This window comes from Fringilla coelebs (genome assembly GCF_963513975.1).
Source record: "Fringilla coelebs genome assembly, chromosome: 2".
Lineage (NCBI taxonomy): Eukaryota > Metazoa > Chordata > Aves > Passeriformes > Fringillidae > Fringilla > Fringilla coelebs.
Window position 1 is genome coordinate 24,192,463 of NC_140029.1, and position 27,306 is coordinate 24,219,768.

Below are 27,306 nucleotides of genomic sequence, written 5' to 3' on the forward strand. Positions count from 1 at the left end.
AAATCTGAGATGGAACTAATTCTAATTTGTTGTTAAACAAATGAAAATAATTAATTCAGCAAAAGCTTAGTTTGATTTGGAGCACAGAGAGTGTTGTCCTAATGCAAGTTTTTTAATATATTATAAAAGAACACCACCACTTAAAGAAAAATGTTGTTTGTTTATTACAAGAGGTACTTTCAATTTGTTTGCTTTGGAGCAAATGCTTTCAGTGAAAACAACAGCAATATAAGACCTACTAAGAGAAATCTGCACATCACTACAGCCAACAGCTGGGTCAGTGTAGTATCCTTGCAGAAACACAAATGCAAGTAGTGTGGCCAGAACTGGTTTTCTTGCCAGTGCCATTCTTGTACCTTGAAAGACAACAGTCCCTGACAACTTCCCTCTATCTATAAGGTGATTCAGAGAGCCCTGACTTAGTCCACTTTAAAACTCTTTTTGATGTAATGATGGCACCTGGCAAGGAGTGTGGACAGGAGGGCACCACACACAGTGGAAAAGCACTTGGTCGTTTATTACTAACTTTTCATCCAGCTAGAATATGGACATTCATGTTGGAAATGTACTTTACTCTCTTTCATTTTATTGTGGATTTTAAAACAAAAAAATCTTATTCTCAGAAAAAAAGAAAGAGATAAAACCTGATATCTTTTCTTGTAAATCCTACTGTGAATGTCCCTCTGTGCAGTATGACATTTCAGAGGAGATGGAAGCAGTATTCAGAGCACACAGACAGGCAGTAGATCTGGGCCAGACCACCTCAGGTTGGTGGACTCCTGCTGTGGTCCCATTCAGTGCAAATTTTGTTATGAAAGTCTGTTATGAATATATATGGGACCTTGTAAAGGCATCTACAGAAAACAGAGCAATGTATTAAGGCCATGTTTAGAGATTTAATTGATAGCATTCAAATGTGATCCCTTTCCTATAAAAGGAATCAAAGTTTTCTCCTGTGAAAAGTTTTGTAAATGTTGACATCTAAACTGAGAAAGGAGGGAAGCAGGCATGTAGAAATTTCCTCTTTTTTTCTGTTTTTGTAGGAAGAATAGTAATTTTGTTTGTAGGTAGCTTATTGCAGAAAGCTCTAAAAAATGTTAGAACAATATACTCCTTGCTCAACAATCATTTTATGTGAAAGGAGAGACATTTTATATTCAGATTGCACATGAGCTGAACAGCTTGTTTTTCAGTTGCTTTCCTTTCAACACAATTATTTGATTCTGTTAGCTCTAGTACTAATGTTAGTTGCTGAAATGGCAAGTGTAAATCATATAGACATAGTTGTGAAAAGTAAAGCTTTTGAGGCAAACTAAATGACTTAATTCCTCTTAATCAGCAATGAATATATAGATTTATTTTGTCTTGGAGTGACATTTTTCTTTGCTGTGAGTAGTAATGTCAGAGTTGCAACAATAATTTCTGTTTGGTTTTTACTTCAGTTTCTTCAACATCTCTAAAACCCGTTTATGTTCATCCAGTAATTTCTTCAGTAAAGGTGCCTGAAGATATGTGTAGACTAGGAGTCCATCCTTTGATACTGCTTTTTTTCAGCTGGTCAAGTGAGATCAAGCTGTTCAGTTTCTTCTTCTTCCTCTTCTTCCTCCTCTTTCTCTTTTTTGAATTATCAACCATATTTCCCCATTTTTATTTAACCCATAAAGGATATTGCTGCACAGGTTCACCATCAAATGTTATAATTCTTTTCTTCACTTCTATTTCCATGCCTCTCCAGCTGCCCCATAGCAGTGTATGGCCACAAGCGTCATGCTTGATGGTAGATGTGGAAGGTGACCTTAGAGACTGTTGTAAACACTGGTGTCAGGAAAGCCACTAAACTTGCTTTCATTTTCACTTATCCATGAAGATCCAGCTCTCACTAGCAATCACCCTTGCTTTTCTAGCCTTAGCCAGCCTTACCTAGGATATCCCCAATAATTACCCTGCCAGTGCGAGAAAGAGAATCCTTTCAGATGCCAGTGGTGTGGCTTTACATGCTAGAAATTCTCATGTGTTGGTTCTTCACTTCACTGAGGGGTTCTCTTTACAGAGCTTTACAGGGTCATTTGGAGATTTAAGAACTGAGTGAAGAAGCTGACCTGAGTGTCAGAAACACAGAGCTGCTGTGCCTGTGTTGTTGGTTTTATGTGGCTGTCCACTCAGTACACCAAACAAGGAATTTTGTGATCTTACCTGTTAATGTCATCAATATATGCTATTTTTGTCTTGGTATTCTGCCTAAATTTGCACTGTATTAAATTAATTTTATTGATCCATATTCTCTTCATTTTTATGGTATATAATCAGTTTTCCCTTTCAGACTTTAAATTTTTGTTAACTTTTCTCTCCTTAGTCACTGCTTAGCTAAGCTATGCATATTTAATTCTTTTCATCTTTCTTCATAAATCAGTCCCTTGGGCCTCAAAACTATTTGTGGTAGTTTCTTTTGAACTGCTCCAATTTGACTGTCTAGAATTGAATGCAATATTCCAGATAGGTTGCCTTTCTGCAGAATGGAGGAGGGCCAGTTTCCAATCCTCTTGCTATTTGAAAACTGAGATTGCAGTCCCTTGATGTGCACAGAACAGTGACTAAAGGCCTACATATTAGCTCTGCTTGCTGCACAATTTTTGTTAGCTGCACTGTGTGGTAAACTGCTTTTCCATCTGCTTTTACTTTACAGTAATCTCTTTAAATTATTAGATTGTGTGTAGAACCACAGTTCACTTGGCATAGGATTTCCTTTTCTGTGTGATTGCCAGTCCTTATGGCTAGGTCTGTGAACCACTGCTTCCTTTTTGACTTTTAACTCCCTATGATGTATGATGAACTCAATATCCTCTTTGTTTTGATTCACATCATGCTTAACTAGCTTTTATATATGCAGGTTTTTGCAAATTTTGATTTATGTGTTTTTCTCCTATGGTTTCTGTAATTCTTGTATGCTGTATGGCTCTTGAGCCCTGGCATATTTGCTGACTAAACAGTGATATCTGAGAATGTCTATGATAAAAAACGACCCCAGGTTTTGAAACAATCTGATTTTTTGTTTCTTTAGTCAGGGAGTTGGTTGTTGCTGCTGCTGTTCAACTTTTTCAGTACCCTTGAGCTACAGCAACTGTAATTCTGGCTTCCTCTTACTGTGCACTAATGTGTTAATTCACTTTCCCAAATTTCAGATTTACAAGTATTAACAACAGTCTTAGTGTTTTTCACTGTCAATTGTGTTAACTACCCGTGTAACAAAACTTTTATATTATACTGTGATGGCAGGAAGAATTTTCCAGTGCATCTCTTCCCAGGCGCACGTGCTTCCCTTCTCTCTATCCTATACCTGAAAGTGTGGGCTAGAGATAAATGTATTACTACATCTCCATTTAATGTACTGTAAGAAAATAACTATTATTGCCAAAACTTAATTGTCACTTCATAAATCTTGTATTGCAGTCAAATAAAGACAGCTAGGTCTGTGCAAGGACTAGGAGTTATATTTTCTGGAGGACTTCTCATCTATTCTTTCTTGCCTTTCTTCATTGTTATTTGGCAAACCCAGTTCTTCTTTGTTGTCATTCTACCTTCTGATTTAGAGTTTTGGGAGTTTTACTTGCTCTTGGTGTGATTTACAGCAATTTGGAGTCTTCAAATATGAGCAAATATTCTGATGCTATTTCCTCACAGGCTTTGCAAGTGACAAGCATTAATTACTATATTATTATAACAAGTATACATTGCTTGCTTCTGAAAATGCCAAATAAAATGTGACACAAATTCATAGATCCAAAAGTTGAAAGGGTTAGTGCAAACAGCCAATTTGTGTTCTCTTCTAAGTTGTCTTTATATAGATATGTATTAAAAATAAAAATGTGTTAGTGCAGTCAGTGTTAATCAGATGACTGTTGTTTTCTGATTGCTTTAAACTCTCCCTTCAGATCTTGACACAGGGACTTGGACTATTTCTTAAAAAAAAAAAAAGTTGCTTTGGGAAACACATAAGCATATTTTGCTTTGATCTTTCTAAGGAAACAAAGTCTTTGTGATTATGTTACTTGTGTGTATGCATCTTGTAGGTTTTCTCCCCATGATAATTTCCAAATCCATTACCCAGTTGCAGGAAAATGTTTCAAAACCAGGTCAATCATGACATGATTTATTCAAACAAGTGAGTATTACATTGCCTAGTAGTGTTGTACAACTATTTCATTATGGTTAGAAATTATAATGTGGCTTTTCTACCATATGGGTGTCAGGTTTAGCTTACAAGCCATTATCTCTTGTCACACAAGGTACCAAGTAATGTCAAGACTTGCAAGGAAATTTAAGCATGCTGAAAATAAGTTTCTTCTTCTTGTTGTGCTGGTTTCAGGTGGGGTAGAGTTAATTTTCTTCACAGGGTCTAGTACAGGGCTTTGTTTTGGATTTGTGCTGAACACAAGGCTGATAATATGGAGATGTTTTTGTTATTGACAAAAAACAGAGCCAAGGGCTTTTCTGCTTTTCCTACAACCACAGTGGGAGGAAGTTGTTGGTGCATGGGAGGTTGGGAGGAAACATAGCCAGGACAGGTGGCCCCAGGTGACCAGAGGGATATTCCAGACCACAGGACCTCATGCTTATAATAGAAAGTAGGGAGGAAGAAGGAGGAAGGGAGTGCGTTTGGAGTGATGGTGCTTGTCTTCCCAAGTAACCACTGCACATGATGGGGTCCTGCTCTCCTGGAGATGCTGAACACCTGCCAAACCATGGGAAGCAGTGAATTAATTCCTTTTTGCTTTGCTTCTGCGTGCAGCTTTAGCTTTCCCTGTTAAACTGTATTGCAATCCATGAGTTCTCTTTTACCCTTCCTATTCTCTCCCCAGTCCTGCTGGTGGGGCAGTGACTGAGTTGCTGAGTGGGGTTTGGTGGCTGGAGTCAAATCACAGTGCTTGAGTGAAAAGCAATGCCATGCACACTTGCACCACTTACCTTGCTGCAAGCAAAAGATAAGGTGTTGGTGGGACAAGCTTCAAAGGGTGAGTCTACATTTCATAAACAATGAAGGGCACTGGAGTGCTGATGTTCTACAGAATTGTCATTTAGCATTGTTATTTAGCTCACTGGATCATTTTTGAAGTGTCCCTACTAGTTCTTTCTATGGCAAAGGCTGTGGATGATATCTAGAGACTCCTCCCAATAGACAGGGCAGATGAAACACCCCCAGATTGTGTGTTCTATCTCCTGTGCAATCTTTCATCTATTTCAAAAAGCTTTTATCCTCAAATACTGTTCCCTGCCTACAGATACCCTCCTACTACTTACTAGAGCATATTTGGGTTTATGTTGTAAAATACCTTTCTCCTGTGTTGCAGTGCAGTCTTCATTTTAGACACTATGAAATTTAGAAGCCACAAAAATAGATAATTATATATTATCTATATATATTATATCTATCTATCTATCTATCTATCTATCTATCTATATATATATAATATTATCTATATATTATCTATATTTTTATATATATACACTATATATATTATATAGATCTATATATATAGCACAAGAACTCAGCAAAATCAAAGGGAGAACTAGGACTATATGCTGTGCTGTCTAGATGTGTATCATTTTTTCTTCATGAACCTTCACTAGTGAACATGAGCTGATGTACAATATTTAACTGACACACTTTTTTTTTTGCCTTCTCACTTTTTTTTTTCTTTTTTTTTTTTTCAGGGAATACTTATATCCTAAGTTTTGTGACTGATTGCTCAAAAAACTTACTTAAATTCCAAAAGAGCAGTGTTTCAACCTATTGTCGGAATACTCGTTATTTAAAGAGGTTACAATAAAGCCCTGAATTCCCCTTGAGCACACAGACTTTCATCTCCAAAAAGCCCACATGAGATATTGTATGAGATGAATGGGTTAGGGTGTTTTACTCATATTCCAGACTGTGCAGTCTTTCTGGCAGGAAACTCCTGTGCTCCAGAGCAGACAATGCTGTCTTAGTTTGTTGCATGAAAGGTTCTGAATTTTGCAGGAGAAATTACTTGAAATATGCTGTGGTTTGTGGGAAACCAGACTGCACCTTTGCCTCATCCTCCAAGGAAGTACAGAAGGAAAATTGCAGTAGAGAGAAGATGGAGATAGCAGCTTTACCGAAATAAACAATATGAGCTTGACCAGACCATGTATGTTCATTTTGCTTGCATTCCTGTAGTTTCTGGATGTGATCCACAGAAGAGGACTACTGCTCTGGGGCAAACAGACTTTCTTTCAGACCATTCAAACTTGTGAATTCCCTGTACATCAAAAACAGACAAAAGAAAATGATTTTTTTGTGTTTCTAAAAAATGAGAAGAACCGCATACATACGTATTTGAAACCTGTATTTTATTACACTGAAGGCTAATGTACAGGCAAGCAGTTTGGCTGCGTTTTTGAATAAGCTGGCAAACAGTTAATGAATTTTACCTAGAACATAAAATCTCCATATGTCACAGATTGCTACATGGCATAAATCACAAATGACAGTGCAGAGCCCTCTGTTATATTTAATTAGGTATTATTCAGACTCTCTTCTATCGCTACAATGGCAAGATCCCAAACTGGTTGATTCTTTGATTTAAATATAATAAATTTTTAGAAGATGCCAGTGTAACTTCATGGAATTGCTGACAGATAGATAATAGAGTATTAGGAAGCTTGTAGAGTTGATAAATAACATCTGATAAGTAACTTTTCCTTGGTATCAAGCTGGAAATTGATTGCAGTTCCTACTTATAAGTCTAGTCACATTGAAAGGCTCTTGAAGAGCAGCATACAGGAGTAGGGTTTTATAAGAGAGTGGCTGCTTGAATGTGCTCAGGATTGCTCTTCAGCAAAGACAGAATTGAGTGTTAAGCAGAAATTGAGGAAGCTTTGTATATCATGTCATTTAAGAGCCCTGACTTTCTAATTACATCAAAAAGAAGCTCTGTGGAGCCAAGAATAGGAGAAGCACATCAGCTACTTTACTGCAATGTAATTTATTCTCAGAGGACTTGGCATTAATTGAATTCCTTACATTCTTTACAGGGTAAATAGTTTACATTTATACTGCTCCCTCATAATCATCTGCTTTTGGGGTGGGAAGGGAAACCAAAAAAAAAAAAAAAGTATGAAGTCCATTGCTACAGTGAGCAGATCTGTACTGACCTGATGGAAGGGTTTCAGCTGTGGAAGTCAGGCTGAGTGGTTGCAAGCACCATGCTTCACTCACAGCTTAATAAATGTAATGGAGAGGCTGTTCAAATGGTAAGTAATTTTCCCTGTGCTGAACAAAGGATTTTCAAATCCAAGTATTTTGATGCTGACCTTAATGTTTCAATTTGAGATGGATTCAATCTAAGCCAGCCTTTCCTGTGGCTGTTCTTAGCCACATTTCTTTTGAAAAGTGCAAGATCAGTAGAAAATACATAATAACTTTTGATTTCTGAAGAGAGCACCTGTAAAAAATGCATTGATCTGCGGTTCAGACACAATGACTTCAGTTATGCCATAGTATTTATATCACTGATTTCATATCAAATTCATCTCAGCTTCATAAATACTCATAAACTGATATTTCTAATTCAACATAATAAATTTAAATTATATGCATTGTTCATAGAAGGAAAAAAACCTCCTGTATAATAATGTCATTATGTATAACAGCAAAGTGCATTACTGAAAGGGCCAGTGCTTAAATTTCTGGTCTGACTTCTGTTAGCAAACATGGAGTGCACATTAATGTAGCTTTTTGAACTGGATGAAGCTGCACTGATTTACACCATCTGTGTATCTGAATCTGTAAGTGCCAAAGCACTTGCTGCTCCTTGCATACCTTTCCCACATATCTTTGTTAGTAGTGTGGTTATGGTTAGCTAGCCAGCTTCAAAAATGTTGTACAATAGTACTGTCTTTATGAAAAAATGCCTTTTTAAAATTTGTTGAATGAATGCTAATCTATTTAAACATTTATTGAAGTTGTTGAAATTTTTATATATTTTATCTTTCTGCAATTCAGGACAATTTCAGTTATCTAAATTAGAATGTAGATGTTTAATTGCAGTTGTGAAAATGGGTTGATACCATAGCTTTAGCAAGAATAGAGCAAGATAGGGGCTATGTGTCAGACGACCCAAACTAAACAAAGTATATATTTTGGAGGGTTTTTTACTCTTTTTCCTTTAGTGAGATTAACCTGCTTAAAGACTATTGTTTTGGTTGCAGTATACATTCTCAGAATCTCAGATTACAATTTTTCCATCTACTTTAAACCCTCTATATTTTTTTCAATGCTATAATGACCGTAGTCTTTCAAATACCCAGAATGTTAATTATTCATTGTTTAAAATATCATTAAAATCAGCATGTTTGCATAAATAAAGATAAGCATGTCTCTTATTATTTTGAAATTTGTAATTTTAAGCATTATGCACCATTATGTCACCTTATTTGGGAGGCATGCTGCATTAAGCAATGTCAACAGTTTGATTGTGTGCTTGCCTTTAATGAAAAGTCACATTCAACGTCAAAATACATCTGAGCAGAGAGGTGAGCCTGTGTGTACATGTATGTCAGTATTCAGCTTTACTTTCTGGAAATGCCTCCTGACCTGTGACATAATCATAAACCCCCAGGGACATAATCACCCCCTTGTAATGTGAATTACCATCTGAGGTGCATTTTTTAGGATGATTAGTCTCCTAACTTAAATGCCAGACCAAGTGACTAAAGTTAATAGAGATAAAGCCATAAGAAGCAGTATAAGGGAAACCTGTATCAATATGGTTTCTGAAAAGAGGTATGGCAAAAATGTCCCTGCATACTGTAAAGTTACTTGAGCTCAAATCACCTTTAGAAGATGGAATAATATTTCTGTAACAGTACCCATTCTTCCTCTCTGTTTACATCCCATCACCCTTCTTTTGCTCTTCATTTTGTTCAGGAGCTGATGCTTGTAATATCACAAAATGCCTTCTCTCATCTTCACAATGAGAACCAGTGACAATTCAAAACGAACTATTCCTCTTTACTCAGAAATCTCTTGTTTGTACAGGCAGGATCAAAACTGTAATTTTCTTGTGATGCAGATGTCATACTCTCAAATTGTAAGTAAATTGCTACAATTTTATGAAGCTGTTGTTTTAAAGCAGCAATTCTTCTCTTTCTTGTGGTTCATGGTGGTCCCAGTCAATGAAGCAGCTCTTTGCTAGCAGGCATCATTGAAACTTTTTTTTTTTTTCCCTGTTTGTTACAGTGGTAATGATTTCCTTTGTCCTGTACTAATTGGTAATCAATGTAACATGGTAAAAGTTTCTCTGGTTTTGATATTTCAGTGTTCTATACAGGTTTCTATATTGTGTGCTTATACACAAGATACAGACCTTATAACTATATGCATACTGACAATCATGTTTAATCTAGTAATTTTTGTCCAGAACATCCCATTAAATAAATAATAAGGCAGTAAACCTTGCCAGCTTTTTCATGGGTGACACTGCCAAGGTATTCTCTGGTGCAGTCTGCCATGGCCATCACAGTGGCCTGATTGAATCCCTGCACATTAGTGTAATTTGTCATGCACTGAGCCAAGAACTGCATGAAATAATCTTTAAATCTGAAATCTTATGTCATGAGATACAAATTCTTAAGCAAATATATTCAGAAGACAACCTTTTTCCCTACCCACAAATCTTTACCATACTGCCTCCTGACTAGCACACTCAAAACCAGCTCTGTCTGGGGTCACGTGTTCATCTATCTTCTGCTGTTGGAGGCCATACAGTGTTCTTGTACCAAAACAGTATGGCAGTTTGTGCCAGTTTTCCCATATATGGGGGAGGCAAGGATGGACAGACTTGCTCCACATGTTACCTTTTTAGGAGGCTCTAATAGCTTTTTTTTTTTTTTTTTGAGTCTAACTGTGGTTGAGTTGTCATTCTCTAAGCAGTAACTGTTTATATCTACCTAATAAAGTTGTGGATTTTAGCAGCTATTTTTTCCTGGAGGGTTTCTTTACAGCTGAAGCTGTCATTGGTGTTGGCAATGCTCACTTAGGACAGAGTAGTTTCCATACTTCAAATGGGAGAGATTAATCATGGAGATTGGGTTGATAGAAACTTTGGGCACTTCAAGAGGGGAAGTGATATTTTCACGCCTGAGGCAGACTAATCCTACTTGGTACAGGCTGGGAACTGACTGGCTTGAGCTGCAGTCCTGCTGAAGAATGTGCAGGGGTTACAGTGGACACAGAGTTGAATGGGAGCCAGCTGATGACAAATCAGGCAAACCACACAGGAGGCTATGTTCAGAGGTATTTGGCCAGCAGACAGAGGGAACTTATTGTCTGCTGCTGCTTGGGGCTACTGACTTCACCTGTACATATGTGGTGTTAATCCCACCAGTCTAAGATGGACACTGAGGCAATAGAATGAGAGCAATGGGAGGCAACCAGGTTAACTAGAAGAAATGACAAAGCTGAAGTCTTCTCAATAGTGACAGTAGTAACAAGGGATAATGGCCACCAAAAGAACTCAATTTTTGATGGAAGTCAGTGAAGCACTTAAACAGTTTATCCAGACAACTTGTAGAATCTGTTAACAGAGGTTTTCATGACTAGTAGACAAGATAAAGTTATCTGATCCAGTGTTAGTGAATTACCCTATGCTTCATGTGGATTAAGCCATCCACAGAATTCCCTCCAGAAGCATGTCTATGATCATCCTGTGTTTGAGGTGTGCTCTCTTGAGGTGTGAAAAAGAAGCTCTGCCTCTTGTGCCATCATCAGTTCCTCTGCTGAGTAGGACCACACAGCAGAACTATGCCTGGTTCTAAAACTGGGACTCAATGGTACATTCCTTAGAGATGAGCACCTGAAAGATTGATTCAGGCAGTTTGCCTTGTCTGAATTTATACTATGTTTCTTAATCTAGGGTTAATTTAATGAGGTTGTTGACCTGCAGCTCTTACACCCACAATCAGATACTGATTTCATCTGGGATGTATCAGATTCCAGATGTGCTGAGAAAAGAAACTTCATCTTCATTAATTCTCAGCTGAGACAAGTGACCAAATGGATCAAGAGTCCTTTTCTCAATTGGCCTGAACTGCTTTGACTCTGGCCACACACTGGGAACTGCTGTGTGAGGCCAGTTGTGGTAGTCAAGCACTGTTCCTCATAGGCCAAATAGACAAAGACTCATACAAGCTGAAAGTCATTCCAGTGGAGAGGCAGAGGACACTAAGCCAGGAACATCCTTTCTGAAACTGGAATCTGCCCGTGAGAGAGCATCTTTGCTCTGCTGTGCTTGACCAAGACACTGAGCTGATTTGTTTGATTTCTTGCCTTGGAAGAGGAGAGCAGTGTGATGGCAAAGACGTCCTACAGCTTGCATCAGTCTCAGTTGTCATATGGCAGCAAACACTACGAGTTCCTCCTAAGAACAGAGACTGCCCATGAGCTAAGCTGAGGAAAAGCAAAGATAACCATTAAAGTCTTTGGTGAGCAGACAGTGCAGATTTACAGCTATGACTAAGACAGTAGCCACAATTCTCAGCCTCAGGTGAGTTTTCAAACTGTAAACAGCAGGTTCAGTTGCAGTCTGTTGGAGCTCAAGTGCATGGCTGCTCCTTCTTCCCTTCATGGAGGAGAAGGAATGAGCAGAGCAGGGGTGTGCTCCCAGCTGCAGGCACACACAGTTCAACACAGTGAGCTGGTTTTCCATCTGTGGCTATGAGCCTGGCTGGCAGGCATTATAGCCACATTTAGAAGTATTAGGGTATAAACTTAGGGTGTTACAAGCCAAAAGGCCTGTGAAGGCTAAAGGCTTGGCTGCTGAAATATTTTATACACAGCAGAACGATTCTAATAGCAAAGATTTCAAGTTTGCTTATTCTGCAGTCCTGTCTTGAGAAAAAGAAGATACAGTTGAAAACTACCTCAGGCTGAGGAGGATGGTCTGAGTGTAGCTCTTCTATGGGACTGACTGCTCTGAACACTGGGATTGAACCCAGGAATAAAGTTACATCTTCTGCAGTGTTCCAGAGTTACCCATTCATTTTGTTGTGTCTTCCAACAAGGAAATAAAATAAATGAAACATATAATTTTTGCTTTGAAATGAAACATATAATTTAAGGTCAAGTGGAAAATTTTATTTTATACAACAGGAGTTATTGGCTTTGACATGCAAGAAGAAAGGGTTTGTGCTTTGCCTTAATGCAAGCCAATATGTTTCCAGTTTTTTAGTTTGACAACTCATTATCTTCTAACTAGAATGGCATACTAAGAAAGGAGCAGAAATTATAGGGAGAGAGTAGCCTATGTTAAAAATAATTGACTGAACTTGACCTGTAGAATTGTATTCTGTCTGCTTCTGTCATAGAATTTCTCAATGAGACACTCTGGGCCCTTTTTGGATAAATGTGTGCTCCTCAGTTTTGAGAAGTCTGGTTTGAGACCATGGGTTGTAATTTATAGTTGTAAATGTATAAATTAAATGGGTTGTAATTTAAAAAAATATGTAATATTTTATATATCTAATATTTTATTATCTGTAATTTATGAAATAATATAACAAAAACTTAGCAAATAAATATATAATGTTATAAATAGACTTTATAAAGTTATTGGCATGCAGACCTCAGACTATAATTTTATATTTTATTATGGAATTGTGATACATTATAGTTTATAGAAAACTATGCCTTTAAAGCAAACCAAAACATGTTAAGAAAGGACAGAAAATTCCTGAATGGGACACCCAAAATCAGTGAGTAATTTGAAAAGAAAACCACTTCCTTTGCAGAGAATGTTGTCCCTTTTTAAAATGAAAATAAATAAATATTTGTGATGCTTTTATGTGCTGTGATAACATGAGCTTTACAAAATCCTGGCAGGAGACTGTTAATTGTGCCTTCAGAGCAGGGTTTGAATGGAGTTCAATAGATTAAACACACGTCAAACCACAAGGAGAAAACAAAGTGGCCATTTAGTCAGCAGTACTCAGGGTGCCCTTTGATGATGTGACTATACAAAACAGGTAGAGAAAAACTGTTTCTTAGGTTGCAGAGTAAGGCTAATTTTGGTATTTATTAACTACCTGAGGTGAACTGAGTCTGCATTTCCTTCCAGAGGTCTTACTTTAAACTTTGGAATGAAAACCTCCCTCATCTGGGCTGCTGTTAGCAGCTGTTAGAAAATACAAATTTGAGCACCTAGCCCCCATATGAAGGAAATTAATAAAGTAGAACATGTGAATCAGAAGTGATGGGGTGGTCTGTAGCCACCACATCAAATCGCTTTAGTGTGGGATGGTGGGCGCTTGTTGATGGATGTGGATTCACATTCAAGGAGCTGGGCAATAAAATTATCTGACAATCCATTAGCCTCCTTTTGTAACCTAACAGTGAAAGTAAGTAGTACCACTCAAGTCTCCTACACTCTTCTGTCTTCACTCTCAGTGGAAAAGAGAAAAAAAAAAACAGTGAAAAAACAGTGTTATTGCAATCAGCAAAAATGCCATATTTAATGGTAAAACCAGAAAAGGTATCTGACTTAAAAGAAGTGCTGTGAATGTTAGGAATAACTGATTCAAAAACACATTTGTGATTGTTTCCACATGAAGATTTTGGTATCTGATGGTTTCATTAGAAGGATCAATTTTGATGTCTCTATGCAATCAAAAAATATAAAAAATTAGAAAAAAGTTATACACATGGTTAGAATCTGAAATGACTGATGTTTTTAAGAGGTAGTTACCTGAGTGCACACTGCATGCTAATGAACTCATTAAAATTATGATGCGATGATTTTTCTTCTCACTGAATACAGGAATTTGCCAACCTAAAGTAAGGTGGAAATGAATAAAAAAGAGTCATGGGCATCAAACTAGAATTAGTCTTCATAGTAGTTTCTTGTTTTTAAACAAGTGCTAGCCACTTGAATTGTATTGAAATATTTAGGTATTTTGCCCATCTCACATTTGAACTTTCAGACTTCTTTCTATTCACATTTGTTCACCTGACCTGAGCCAGCTTTTTAAAAAATGCCTCATTGATTTAAAGGAATGAGTTATGTATTATTTTCAAAAAGTAAATGATAATGACACAGACTCTCTGTGGTCAGTCCCAGTGGAGTAGGAGGAGCTTACATGACGGACTTGCACACGGTTAGAGCAACAAGATAATTGGTGGTGGCACATTTGAAAGCAAGATCTAAATTTGCTTGTGTTTAATTCCTTGCAGGCTGTTTCCAGCTATGTAATGTTTTTCGGACCCATGAGATGGAAATTGAGCAGTGCTTGCTGGAGTCCCTCCCCCTGGGCCAGCGGCAGCGGCTGGTCAAGCGCATGCGCTGTGACCAAATCAAGGCGTACTACGAGAGGGAAAAAGCTTTCCAGAAACGGGAGGGCCACGGGAAGAAGCTGAAACATGGAAAGAATCAACGAGTATCTTTTAATCTTGCTGATATGATACAGGATGCAATCGTACGCCACGATGATAAAGAAGGTACATATTAACATGATACGATATTTTCCGTTGTACGGTAAAAGTTTCAGAGGTAAAGCTTTCTTGTTCTGCTCATCTATCTTTAAGTAAAATGCAAAATACTGATCATAAAGTGATTGTGTCAATGATATATGCAGGCATTTACTGCACACACACATTGCAACTTCTTACCAAAATGGATAAGGTGTGGAGAGTAAACCTTCAGAAACATAATGAATTTATTTTGAGATTGATATAAGCTAACATATTTCAATACAAGTGGGGACTATGAATCTATGATTATACCTGGCCTCTTACATACCTACATGAGCCATAGAATTTAACGCAAGTTACTTTGAAAATTAGTCTCTCGATTTTAACCAAAATTTGGAGTAAGGGATGCTGCTGTTGGTGACATTGGCATGTCTAGAGAAAGGAAATGGTGTTGACCCATAGTCACACTGGATAGAAGGCCATCTTTCTGCTCGTGAAATTATGTTTATGTCCTTTTGAATGATGTGAACACACTCAAGTGCTCTGTTTTCAGCTTCTTGGCATTGTGTGAATCCCTGGTGCAGCTGATAGTAACCTGAGGAATTTGTAATTTACTCCTCAGAAGTGAACCAAACCTTGCAGTAAGAGTCTCCCAACTTTTAGAAGTCCCCAGAAATCCCCATACTCTTGTGTGGTTGGGAGGGATATAAGAACCGATGCAATGTTGTTGGCAACTCCTTTGCAAACAGAGTTTTAGTCAGTTCACTGTAATCACATTAGTGTAAAAAGGGGACACTCTGAGACAGACACACATCATGCAAAGAACTTGGCAAGATTCTCCTAATTTTTATCAGTTTGATTAGCTCTGCCTTTCTTACTCACTCCTGAATCTTCATTTTATTGTGCATTTCATCTGTCATTGCTTATCACTCAGGTATAGTCCTACACATTTAGATCTTTAGAAGAAATTAATCAAAAAGCTCTTCTTTTAAAGTGAATGCACAGGGTCTCATTTATAACTAAATAATACATAAAATTCACAACCTTTCATTCATCTCTCCTGCTTCTTTCCTAGCAGGAATTATAAACAAAGATCTTCCTCCATGTTCCCATAGCTCCAGCCTTCTTTAAAAACCAAGTGGAATATTAGGGATGACTCTTAGCATTCTGTAAAATTCAGATACTTGAGCTTATTTTTGACGTTCACGCTGAAGAAATGTAGGTGGCATTTTGCAGTGGTGGAAGAGCATCACCAGTGTTTTGTGTAACCTATACTTGGCCTTGAGCTGCACCTGAATCAGAATATAAAGTTCAGCAAGTGCTGAACTAAGCAGAAACTAACCTAAGCAGAAAGGGAAGGCATCTCAGGCAGAGGGAAGTAAAATGGAGGAAAACAAGGAATGTTGTCCTGCACTTGAAACAGATAAAACAGGTCCCCAGAAAGAAGGAGATCAAATAGCCTACAGACAACATAGTCCTGAATTTGTTGCCTGTGGTTCTTTCCCAGGACTATGAAAATGTGTGATTGTTGTCTTCAGGCAGCTCAGGGACCTGCAAGTGCCTGTCTGTTGTGTTTTTATCCAAATGTTCCCAGACCCTATTTTCTTTGGGGTGAAAAATGTTATATTAAGAATTGTTATCATCAAAAAAACCCCAGACCATAACAACAACAAAGTTTAAACTCACAGACATGAAAGCTGCTTTCCTACTATTGCTGCTGAGTGGAACATACGACCATGACTCTAGTGAATATATCTACATTCGAATTTCTGTTCAAATAAGACATAATATTTTTGTAATAGTATCGCATCCATTTACTGTGTTTGGTCGTATTTTATGGAGCATGTAACGTAGATTCCTTTCAAGCAAAGCTGTACTGGAAGATGTGGTCTGGAAGTGCAGCTAGGGCCCCAAAACAGCCATGAGCTTTGAGTTCGTAAGGCTCAGCTAGACAGAGCCTGGAGTAATCCCATGGAAGTAATGGGATATAGCTGGGGAAGTTGGGCTTTTGCTACAATTTGTTTCTCTTCTCTACTTAATCATAATTTACAATATGCTCAGCAATCAACAGCATTGGGTAGGTGTAAAAGACAGCTAAGAAAGGTTTTTTGCAGTTCTATGAATGAAATGCATAGAAATGCATAGAATGTATAGAAAGTGGAAAGAGGGCACAACATGGGGTTACAAGCAGTTGTCCAAGTGAAGTCCAGGGGTTCATTTTTTCTGAAGTATCATAAATTATATAGACTGGACAGCACATTTTGAAGTGGAGAGTTGTAGTTCTGGTTTGATACGTGAGATAAATTGGATACCATTAATATATATAGAGAGATGAATTTATAATATGGCTGGTGCAGAGACATTTCACAATTGAGTCTGGTCAGAATTTCACTCTTACAAATTCATTGTCTTTGTTATTCATGAAAAATCTTCTCCAAAATTACTATAGGAGCTGCTACTGGGCACAAAATGCATTGCTGCTACTGCATGCTGACAGGAGTGACTGCTGATTTGCTCTAAAATTAATTTTAGAATAGGCTTTGAGAAATGTTTACTAGTGACTTGCTTTGTATCAAATTTATGAATAAAATATATGTTGATTTGATTTCTTAATAAGTTAAAAATTAGTGAAATGATGTATCTTTTCTCTTTTTTATTAAATTTATATATTTTTACTATTATTCATAATTATTCTTTAGTATTTTATCTAACCCAGAAAGATTGAAGGGGAATCCTCCTTTGTAAGAGCCGAAATGAGGGATGCGGGACTCCAGGCAGCTCTCCAAAATGCAGTTTATTCCATCCAAGATGTTACAGCAGTCCAGGGTCATGGGTGACAGAGCCTGTGCCTACAGCTGTCAGCTCCAGCTGCAGGCAGGCCTGGAGATCCTTAGTTTAGGTTACAATGCATTATATACTTTTCTTTGCTGAGCCTCTTAATACAGTAGAACCAATCTATACCTTAACAGTTATCTATAGCCTATCATAACTACTATAATTACCATATTCATGTTATTATTCTCCAATCACTACAAGTTAGTAAATTACAGTTTAAGCTAAAATAGTTTTTCAGTTTTCTTGCAGTGGAAAATTCTGAGACCTTTTTTCTACTTGCCACATTTGCTGACTTGTTTGCCTGTGCTATCTTTCTGCTTGTTAAAAACATCTTCTTTTTTGGGGTGGGTTTATCCTTTGCTCTAAGTCATAAAAACCCCTTCTAACTAACACATCCTTTGCCTTCTTGGTTATCCAGTGAGACTGGCTCAGCAATTCTTTTCTTCTATATCAAAACTTGCTTCCATCTCTATTCTTTCTTCAGATGCTGCATTCAAAAATCTTTCTGCTAAGCATACATATCTGTGAGACTTTCTTGTCAAACTTTCATCCTTCCCCATACTCCTTCTTCCAGGATAGTTGCAGCATCCTGTAGTTTCTCTGTTTTAAAGCAATATGTTTTTACTGCTGTTGATGGGCCACATCCACCCCCACTACTAGCAGTGAGCATTTTGGGAGATTCTGCCACTATTATTCTCAGTGTTGACATGTATAGAAGCAGAAGCTGATAAATGAGTGCACTGTTTTTTGACACTGATTTTGTACATCTTTACTGCTGGCATGGGAATACCTCTTGTTAATTTTCCTTTAAATACTACATATTTTTCTTCTGTGAGATATTAAATCCCTAATAAAAATGGACAGCAAGAAATTTGTCTTGCTGACATCAGTAATATAAATGTACTACAAAATGGGAGAGGTAAAAGAGGCTTCTGCAGCCCATTCCTTCCCACTGCAAACTAGGCATCCTTGCACCTACATGTGGCATTACCATGTGGACTCAGATCTTTTCTAGTACACACACAAACCATACATCGGTATTTGCTGAGCCTGCACATCAGCTGAGACCCATCTACAAGTGATTAGGAAATGAACCGAGCACTCAGGAGATAAACTGATCCAGTCTCAGTCTGAGTTTCTGCTTCAAATACAAGGTAGTCAAATGGGTCCTTAGCATTTGGACCTCTTGAGAGTAGGGGGTACTCATCCTTTCTGAGGCAAAGGTGCAGTTATTGGCACTGACAGCACTGAGAAGCAGTGGCTGCTTTGAAAGATGTCCTTTTTGGAACGTGAGCTGATATATAATCTTGCTACAATGAAAACAGTGGACGTGACAGTCCTGTACCTGAAATCTCACATAAGGGAAACGAAAGGACTGGCTTTAGTTTCTATCATCTTTTGGTATATTCTGTAACTCACCTTCTCAATCATCCTGAAGAATTACTCAGGATGCAGGGTTGTCAGAAAATCTTTGCATGTAGTAAGTATCTTTTGTTGTAAAACCTCTCAGTTGTGATGCAGTCATGATGTGTACCATAAAGTCTGCCGGGCTGGCAGGTGGTGCTGGGTCAGAGTACAAAGTGCAGAGAGCCATCAAATTCAGTCTGGAGACAAAAGAGGTATTCCTGTGAAAATCAGCATTACAAAAGCGAAATGCAGATTCCCTAAACCTATTTAAAGCCCATTTCATCCTTCTGATGAGCAATATGCTGATTCTGTGACAGCATTGTGATTCTAAATAGCAGGGTGAGTGTGTGTTAGCATAATGCTGAGTCTCTAGTAATGATTCTTTGTCCTTTTGTAGTGACTCCCTCTTTTAGTCAGTCCTCCTCAATTCTCCCAGAGCTTCTTCCTAACCCTGCCCAGTTGCAGGTGTGACTTTGCCTTCAGAGACAGAATGCTGGGATAGGGTGGCTGGGGACAGCCTTACTCTCCCTTCTCTCACCAGGGCATGTCAGGAAAAGGTGATTTAAAAAGAAGATGATACCAATATCCTACTTTTCCTGCAGTGTTCACTGCCAAGGCAGGTCTCCCAGGACTGGGTCCTAGCCCCAGTGGATTGACTGCCAAGCTGTTTCATAGTGTAGGAAAGAAAACAGAAATCCTATCTCACTTCCCTTCCTCTGATGCCAGTATCTCTAGCTGTTTGAAAAATGTAATATTATTGTGAGATTGGTAGTATCATGATGTTTGAAAGGGTTGGATTATCAATATATAGGAAGGGTTTAGTACCATTAGTTATTTTAATGAGTACTGTATAATGTACCATGTTACGATAAATTTTAGTTATGTTAATTAAAAGAGTGTGTAAGTGAGCATAAAAGGGGGTACAGGTGGGGCTGGTGCTGAGCTGTAATTTACATCTGAACAACTTTGGGCTATAAAGAGGGCTCTGGGGAGGGGAAGCAAAATCTATTCAGAAGAAGAATGCATCTTTAATTTAAGGTGGCAGATGAGTTGACCATTAGCTTTCCTTAGGAGAATGTGTCAGAGATGTTATAATAATCCTTCCTACTCATGGAAAAAAGATAGAAATAATCTGAAACAGAAAACAGGCTGAAACTGAGCAGAAATAAACCAATTTTTATTATTTCCTTGCATTGTTTCCTTGCATTTCAAATCTTCTAACCAGCTTCCTATTTTTACATTCCATTACATTAGTCTTGGTTATGCTTTACTGCCCTTTTTCCAGTAGAAACAGCTTGGTTGGTTACAGACAAGATGTTCTGTAAAACAGTGGATTGCACTGACTGTGTCTGGCAAACATCTTGGGGCAAGCTTACTGATCCTCAACAACCAGTTTCAACTTTGCCAGCAGTCTTTTGGAAAAGCTGGAAGAAGCAGGATGCGGGCAGTAGTGACAGGGTGGTGAGAGCATTTGGTATATTTCCATTTCCATTATGTGAAACCTGTTGTCAGGCGACAGTGTGTAACATAGACTCTTCCTGGCAAACACCCTTATAACTAAGAAGAATGGGAGCATATTCAGGTAGCCTATCTGCTGTTGGGATTTTAACTTTCAGACTACTTTTTTAGGTGTTTGATGATGCCTCCTCTTGTCAAACTGATTGCAGGCAGCTTTTCTGATTTTTACGTGTTGCATGATCAGGGATGAATGGTGAGAAAGCAAGGCTCTGAGCACGGCAATGCCTGGTTTTTTAAATTCACCAAACCCTTGGGTGAGGATTGCATTTTTGTGTGCCAGGAGTCCAGAAGAATCTTTGCTACTAGAAGAGACTGAAGGATAAAAAAATACGTTTACTAAAGACAGAGAATTTTAGTAATAGAAGATTTTTACAGAAATACAAAGTAATAAAACACATTATTATGCTTAATGGTTAGGGAAGAGGTGAAAAAAAGATGTATCATTAATTCTCTCATGTTAGGTCCTTATCATTAAGGCAGAGTTTCCTTAAATTAGGCAAAAATAACTCCATCTTGAGTTTAAAATAAAGGTGACTCTGGAAAAGAGAAGGATCTCTGTGTGAAAGTGCAGATTAATCTTCTGTGCCATCACAGATTACCATAATCCACTCTTATTTGCTTCCACCTTTAAAAATCTTCCTGCCTTGTTTCTTATGATTAATATTTAATATCACCTTTTTTCATTCTATTCTCCTCCCAAAGGTACTTTAATTAGCATTTCTTTTGTATATTGGATGTGGTAGCTACAGCCTACAGCCTTCTGAAGAGGCAGGGCTAAAATCATAATGAATGATAATAAATAATAATAAATGAGGAAAATTAATTGCATGGGATATTTATATTATAGATAGATAGATAGATAGATAGATAGATAGATAGATAGATAGATAGAGATATAGATTAGATATGGATATGGATATAGATATACGATGTAGATATAGATATGCACACACTTTTTATACATGTATTAGACCAAAGGCATAAAGGCCAGAAATATATAAACACAGCTGGCAAATCAGGATTTTGTTGTGCAATCTGAATAACTTTCCCCAGTTTTCCGTATACTCTTGATTTTACATTCTCTTTTGGGAAACCTCACTTTTACCAGTTATTCCAGCTGTGAGAAGGATAAATGACAAATAGTTGTAGTGTGTTTAACATGCATAGGTAACCTTCATGACAAAAGAAAGCTCCCAGATTTAAAAAAAAAATAAAATAAAAATTAGGCTTGGGGTCAAAATCTGAATTAATAGGAAATGAGACAAATAACATCGATTAATAAGGTCTTGCATAGTCATGAAGAGGGAACCTCCCCAAAAAATCAATTTAATGTAATTTCAGTTTGAGGAAATTAAAACTCTGAATAATCAAGAACATCCAGAACAGAACTAAAATGTATTGCATACTCTGTATTACTTTATTTTAGCATGCTCAGTCCTTTTTAAAATTTAAATCAAGGATTTCTCAGATTTTATGGTGCTTTGTTTCAGATTGCTCTAGCATTATTTAATATATTTTAATTTCAGATTGCTATTTACTCTCACTCTAAACTTAATTAAAGCCTATTTTTTATCTTTCCAGGAAAGCAAATAGATTTCAATATGCATGTAATAATAGGGAGACTTCCCCACTCAGAGCTATTTTGGATTTTACAGTGTTTCCCTTGAATCAGAGTAGGAAAATATACATTAGACAGTAATCTAAAACTATTTACAAATGTTGATTTGCTGGGAACAATTGTAGAAGAAATCACAACCCATATGTATGATAATTTATACAATTTAATATTTATTGTCCAATCCCTAAGAGACATGAGCACTAGACACTGAATAGTGGAGTCAAGAGCCTAATCAGAGCATATGAAATTAATGAAGTACACGGAGATGTTGTGAATTGGGGCTTTTGGAAAGAAGGAAAAGTATATACTGTAAATGAATGCTTTCACAAGACAAATTGATGCATTCTGGAGTGGGAACCATGTCTGTAACTCTGGATGACACTAATGACTGTCCAACACGCTGCTGCTGATGGATCTGTCCTGTGTACAGGAAAATGAAGCATCAATCAACCATCTCAATCCACCCACTGATGAAGAAACCTTTCCAAAGGCCCAGAAGCTAGACACATTTCAAACCAGGGCAAGGCTTCAACCCTATAGATTCAGCATGGTTGCTAACTTTCTTTGGCTCCATGTGTGCTGAATTCAGCAACACAGGGCATCTTTTTGTTATGATGCAGGGAAACATAATGCCTTCAGCTATTGGGTAACAGATGTTTAGTAATTAAAGCAGGCCATTTCAAAAGCAATCATAAGATCACAGGGAAATGAAATTTGAATACATCTGAATTCCTATAGGATTCCATATGTGCTTTTTGTCCATGTGTTTACATTTTTAGTAATTTGGTGGAGCTGAGAACTGCATACTAAATGATTTGCTGTTGATAAAAATATGTATGATTGCTAATATACAACACTTATTTAATTGGAAAAGGTAAGACTCACCAAAAAAGATACATGTCAAAAAGTGAAGAATAGACTCCAGGGTGTAGATTTCATCTATCATTTTATTCTCCATGTGGACTGTCTAACCACAGGAGTGCTTCTGCTCCATGACTACTTTTCTCTTAGCCGTGAAATTTTCCTGGCTTATTTCAGCTGCAGTTTTTGTCTCTGCACATGCCCAGAATTACCTTGGTTTGAACAGCTATCCTTTGCCTGTACCAACTGGGGAAATAAATAAAAATCATCCATTTTGGGTCGCCTTCAGTAGGAAGACTTACACCAAGTGTAATTTATCTGTCTTTTGATCAAATGGATTTATGATGCCATCCTTCTCTCCATAGAAACTGAGCTTGGAGCTGTGAGCCACCCATTTTTGCTTGCCCACAGGTTTTACCTGTGTGTTGCTTTGAGAGCCATCTTTTGTCTGTGCATTTCTCTGTCCCACTGACTCTTCTGTGCCCACTGTCCACGCACCTCAAGTATCTCAAGCAGTGTCCAGCCTGGCATGGCTTTCTCCTGGGGAAGAACCTGGGAGGCAAATTGGATCTAGCTGGTCTTGCTTATATTACATTAAACTGTAGAAAGTTGAATGAATAGTAAACTGTTATTAAAAAATCTCAATGCTATCATTATGGCTGCTACTAACTGTGTTTTGAAAGCAGGAGTTTATTCTGGGCTACTTGCAGTCCTGTTTCACATGTTTAAACTCTAAATAAATAAAAACTGAGATATGTGTTTGAACTTTGTGATTCCCTTCTGATAGTTTTGGATGTCTATAAATTCACTCTGAAGGATTTGTTGAAAAGCATGCCTTTTTCTTACTGATATAGAGAGTTTCTAGAAACTCAGCTTTCAGATTTTCCTTTGAATCACAGATTTCTACAATGTAGGCACTGAGTTGTTCGTTTTCTATGCAGGTTAGTCTGTTCTTGAACTTTAACCCTCCATATCCAAACAAAATCACATTTGATTAACTAGAAATCATAAATGTTGCTTCAATCGCAAGCATAAAACATATATATGAGAGAACCTTTGTAAAAACACACATCTTCCCTATTTTTTTAAATTTACTTCTAAACACATTTTCAATATTCTCAAATATTTATTTTGGTGGACTATGATATGAAGATTTTCTGCAGTTGGAAAAGTCAGTTTGTATATTACCCGTGACTTCTAGCCAGACTTATTGGAAGAGTAGAAGAGAACTTGTGGGCTGAGATAAAGACAGTTTAATACGGAAAGCAAATGCCACATACAAAAGCAGTGAAAAACACCTTCCCATGTGCAGGCAGGTGTTTAGCCATCTCCAGGAGAGCAAGTTCTCATCACTTCTTCCCCCCCTTTTATATACTGAGCATTGTGTCCCATGGTCTGGGACACCCCTTCGGTCACTTGGAGTCACCTGTCCTGGCTGTGTGTCCTCCCAGGCTCCCATGCACCAAAAACTCCCTCCCCAGCACGGCTGTACAAGAAGCAGAACAGGCCTTGGCTCTGTGCAAGCCCTGCTCAGCAATAACAAAAACATCTCTGTGTTATTGACCCTGTGTTCAGCACAAATCCAAAACATGGCCCCCTACCAGCCACTGTGAAGAAAATTATCTCTGCCCCAGCTGAAACCAGCACAGCACGCTCCAGCATTCAAGTATGAAGTATGAAGAAACACAGTACTAATCACTCACAAATTTGCTGTCATGCCAATAAAGGTTCGTTAAGCCATTAGCAACCTACAAATTGGCACCTGGCAGTTCTTCCTATTCCTTTGAAAGAGGATCCACAGTGGGATGCAAGACTCTAAATTGGCAGCAATCAGAAGCCTATTCTCTCTGTGAAAGACGTTATCCACTGAGTAGCAGGTACTGCTGACATTCTCTGGTTATTGTTATAAGTCACTGATTAAAAAAAAATATTGCTGTATTCCTAGTCTATTCTTATGAAATAGAAAGAGAATAAGAATAGAATATTGTCTAGGCAATTTGCTTTTGATTTAATCTCCAGTGTAATTATTGTGCTTCATATTGATTTCCAATAATATTTCAGTACAAAGGGAAAACTTTTCTATATCTCTCTTTCACTATCACTTTGAAATGCTTTCATTTCAATCACAAATTACACTATGATAGAAATTAAGATGGGAAACTGCAGAAATCAGTAGAGAAAAACCTTTTCTGTTGTTCTTTTTTTCTTTCTGATGGGCAAACCTTTTTAGCAGTAATACAGATCTTTACAAAAATGAACTTATTTAAGTCTTTAAAAATATTTTATATTTTTTATTTCAGCTTCAGTAACATTTTTCTATCAGGACATATTCAAATTGCTACACTGGAGCAGAAGATAAAATAAAATCGAATGCTTAAGCATAAGACTGGGAAAAGACCTATATCTTGCAACACACAGACTTTATTTTATGACTATCAAATTAGTTGCCAGTTTGAGAAGAATATTCCTTCAACATTTCTGAAAAGTTGAGTTTGTTTGGAGGTTTTGTGGAGTGGGATAACTATGTGGAATATCTTTCTCTAGAACCATTGAAGGCATAACTAAATGAATATCACCAGAGCCACTAAATGCAGCAAGTAACTTTTTTTAAAATTGCTAAAATTTTTAAGGCTTTTCTGTTATTCTGCTCTTCTTTAGCAAGAGCATGTGCCAAATTGTTCACCTGTGGCTGGGCAACCTGGGATGTATGAACAGACTGGAGAGTGAGGGGTCAAGAGCAGTGGAAAGAGACCTGCAGGTCCTGGTCAGTGGCAAATGGAACACGACCCAGCAGTGCCCTGGCAGCCAGGGGGGACATCCCTGTCCTGGGGGCATCAGGCACAGCATGGCCAGCTGGGCAAGGGAGGGCATTGTCCTGCTCTGCTCTGAGCTGGGGCAGCCTCACCTCGAGTGCTGGGGCAGTTTTTGGGTGCCACAATAAAAGAAACACATTGAAGCATTAGAGAGTGCCCAAAGGAGACCACAAAGATGGTGAAGGGCCTTGAGGGGATGCTGTGTGGAGCAGCTGAGGTCACTGGGTCTGTTCAGCCTGGAGGAGGCTGAGGGGAGACCTCATTGCAGTTACAGCTTCCTTGTGAGGGGAAGAGAAGGGGCAGGCACTGATCTCTTCTCTATGGTGGTCAATGACAGGATCCAAGGAACTCGCCTGAAGTTTTGTCAGGTGAGGTTTAGGTTGGATATTGGGAAAAGATTTTTCACCCAGAGAGTGTTTGGGCACTGGAACAGTTTCCCCAGGGCAGTGGTCACAGCACCAGCCTGTCATATTTCAAGAAGCATTTGAACCATGCTCTCAGGTACACCCTGGGGCATCCTCTGCAGGGCCAGGAGTTGGACTGGATGATCCTTATGGCCCTTTCCAACTCAGCATATTCTATGATTCTTTCATTCTGTCTCAGTCATAATACCTTTCCCAGTAAAATCACAAATATATCTCAGAACAAAATAGATTTATTTATATAGTGCCTAGTGGTTTTTCTTTCTTGCTTCCTTTTCTTCCAAATTCAAAACAAAAATACTTTTAGTGATTATTATTTCAGTCATCTTTTTGTTCTCTGAGGCATGAGTTGGAGGATTTTTTCAGGGCATTGAGATATTATCTTAATGACTTAGACTGAGGTCTGTGAGGTTTTTTAGCTGTTAAAATCTTTTGCACTTCAAATTGACAGTAAACAAATTCTATAGCCGTGATAGAAATTAGTAGAAAGCTTATATGTATAGAAAACCGATTCTTCTTGATTACTGCTAATTGCAGCCTTTACAGTAACCAGCTGCAACAGTGGAGAAATTGAAAGTTTCAAGAATATGGTCAATAAATCTAAGGGAATGGCTAATTCAGGTCGTGTTTCTGTTTGAATTGCATCCAAGAATGGAGGTGTAAATGGAAGTCGTTAAGGTGAAATTAACAGTATTTCTAAAGGTCCTCCTTTGAACAAACATATGCATATGCAAAAAGGTTCAAGGTTTTAAGCATATGCAAAAAGTTCAAGGTAGAATTCAGTCAGCCTGGAACCACAGACTGCTTTTTTACCATGTTTCTTTCTCTATTACAATGCAGTGTAAAGGTGACCTTGAAGCAGCAGAGATTTTACAGAACAATGAGATGGTTAGAGGAGGTAATTTCTCACAACATGCACTTTTTAGGGTTTTGATTACATCTGGGGACAAAAGACAAATATGGCAGCTGTAGCAGTAAATTCTTGAGTTAGGGTTGGTGCTCCAAATTTAGCAATCACACTACTGCTGATAGAAAATGGTAGTTTTTTCCAGACATCCATATTTACCCATTGACAGTACAGAAAATATGCCTTGAAGTGCTCTTAAAGCTGGAAGTACCTGTGTGAAATCTGAACTGCTATTTTGTTTCTTAGTCTACTAAAAGGACATCCTATAAGAGGGTACCACTATCCTTTTAATAATGGCCATTTGAACTTCACTGGCTTCTCAGTTCCCGTACAGGGTGAACATTAGATTTCTTTTGCTTTCAAGCTTCTCCCTAAAAATCCTATGGATCACTTATTTAGAATTATACAAGTTGAACAGAAAAGGACAGATGTAAAGTCCAAAT

At 37.9% G+C, this 27,306-nt stretch overlaps 1 protein-coding gene across 1 annotated transcript in view; it reads left to right on the forward strand.

Annotated features, from left to right (window-relative positions):
* MYO16 (myosin XVI) overlaps positions 1–27,306 on the forward strand; it is a gene marked incomplete at both ends in the record, with an annotated part of 272,441 nt that overhangs the window by 6,259 nt on the left and 238,876 nt on the right. The window contains 1 exon segment of the mRNA XM_084226992.1: positions 14,246–14,509. Coding sequence (XP_084083118.1) covers positions 14,246–14,509 — 264 coding nt within the window.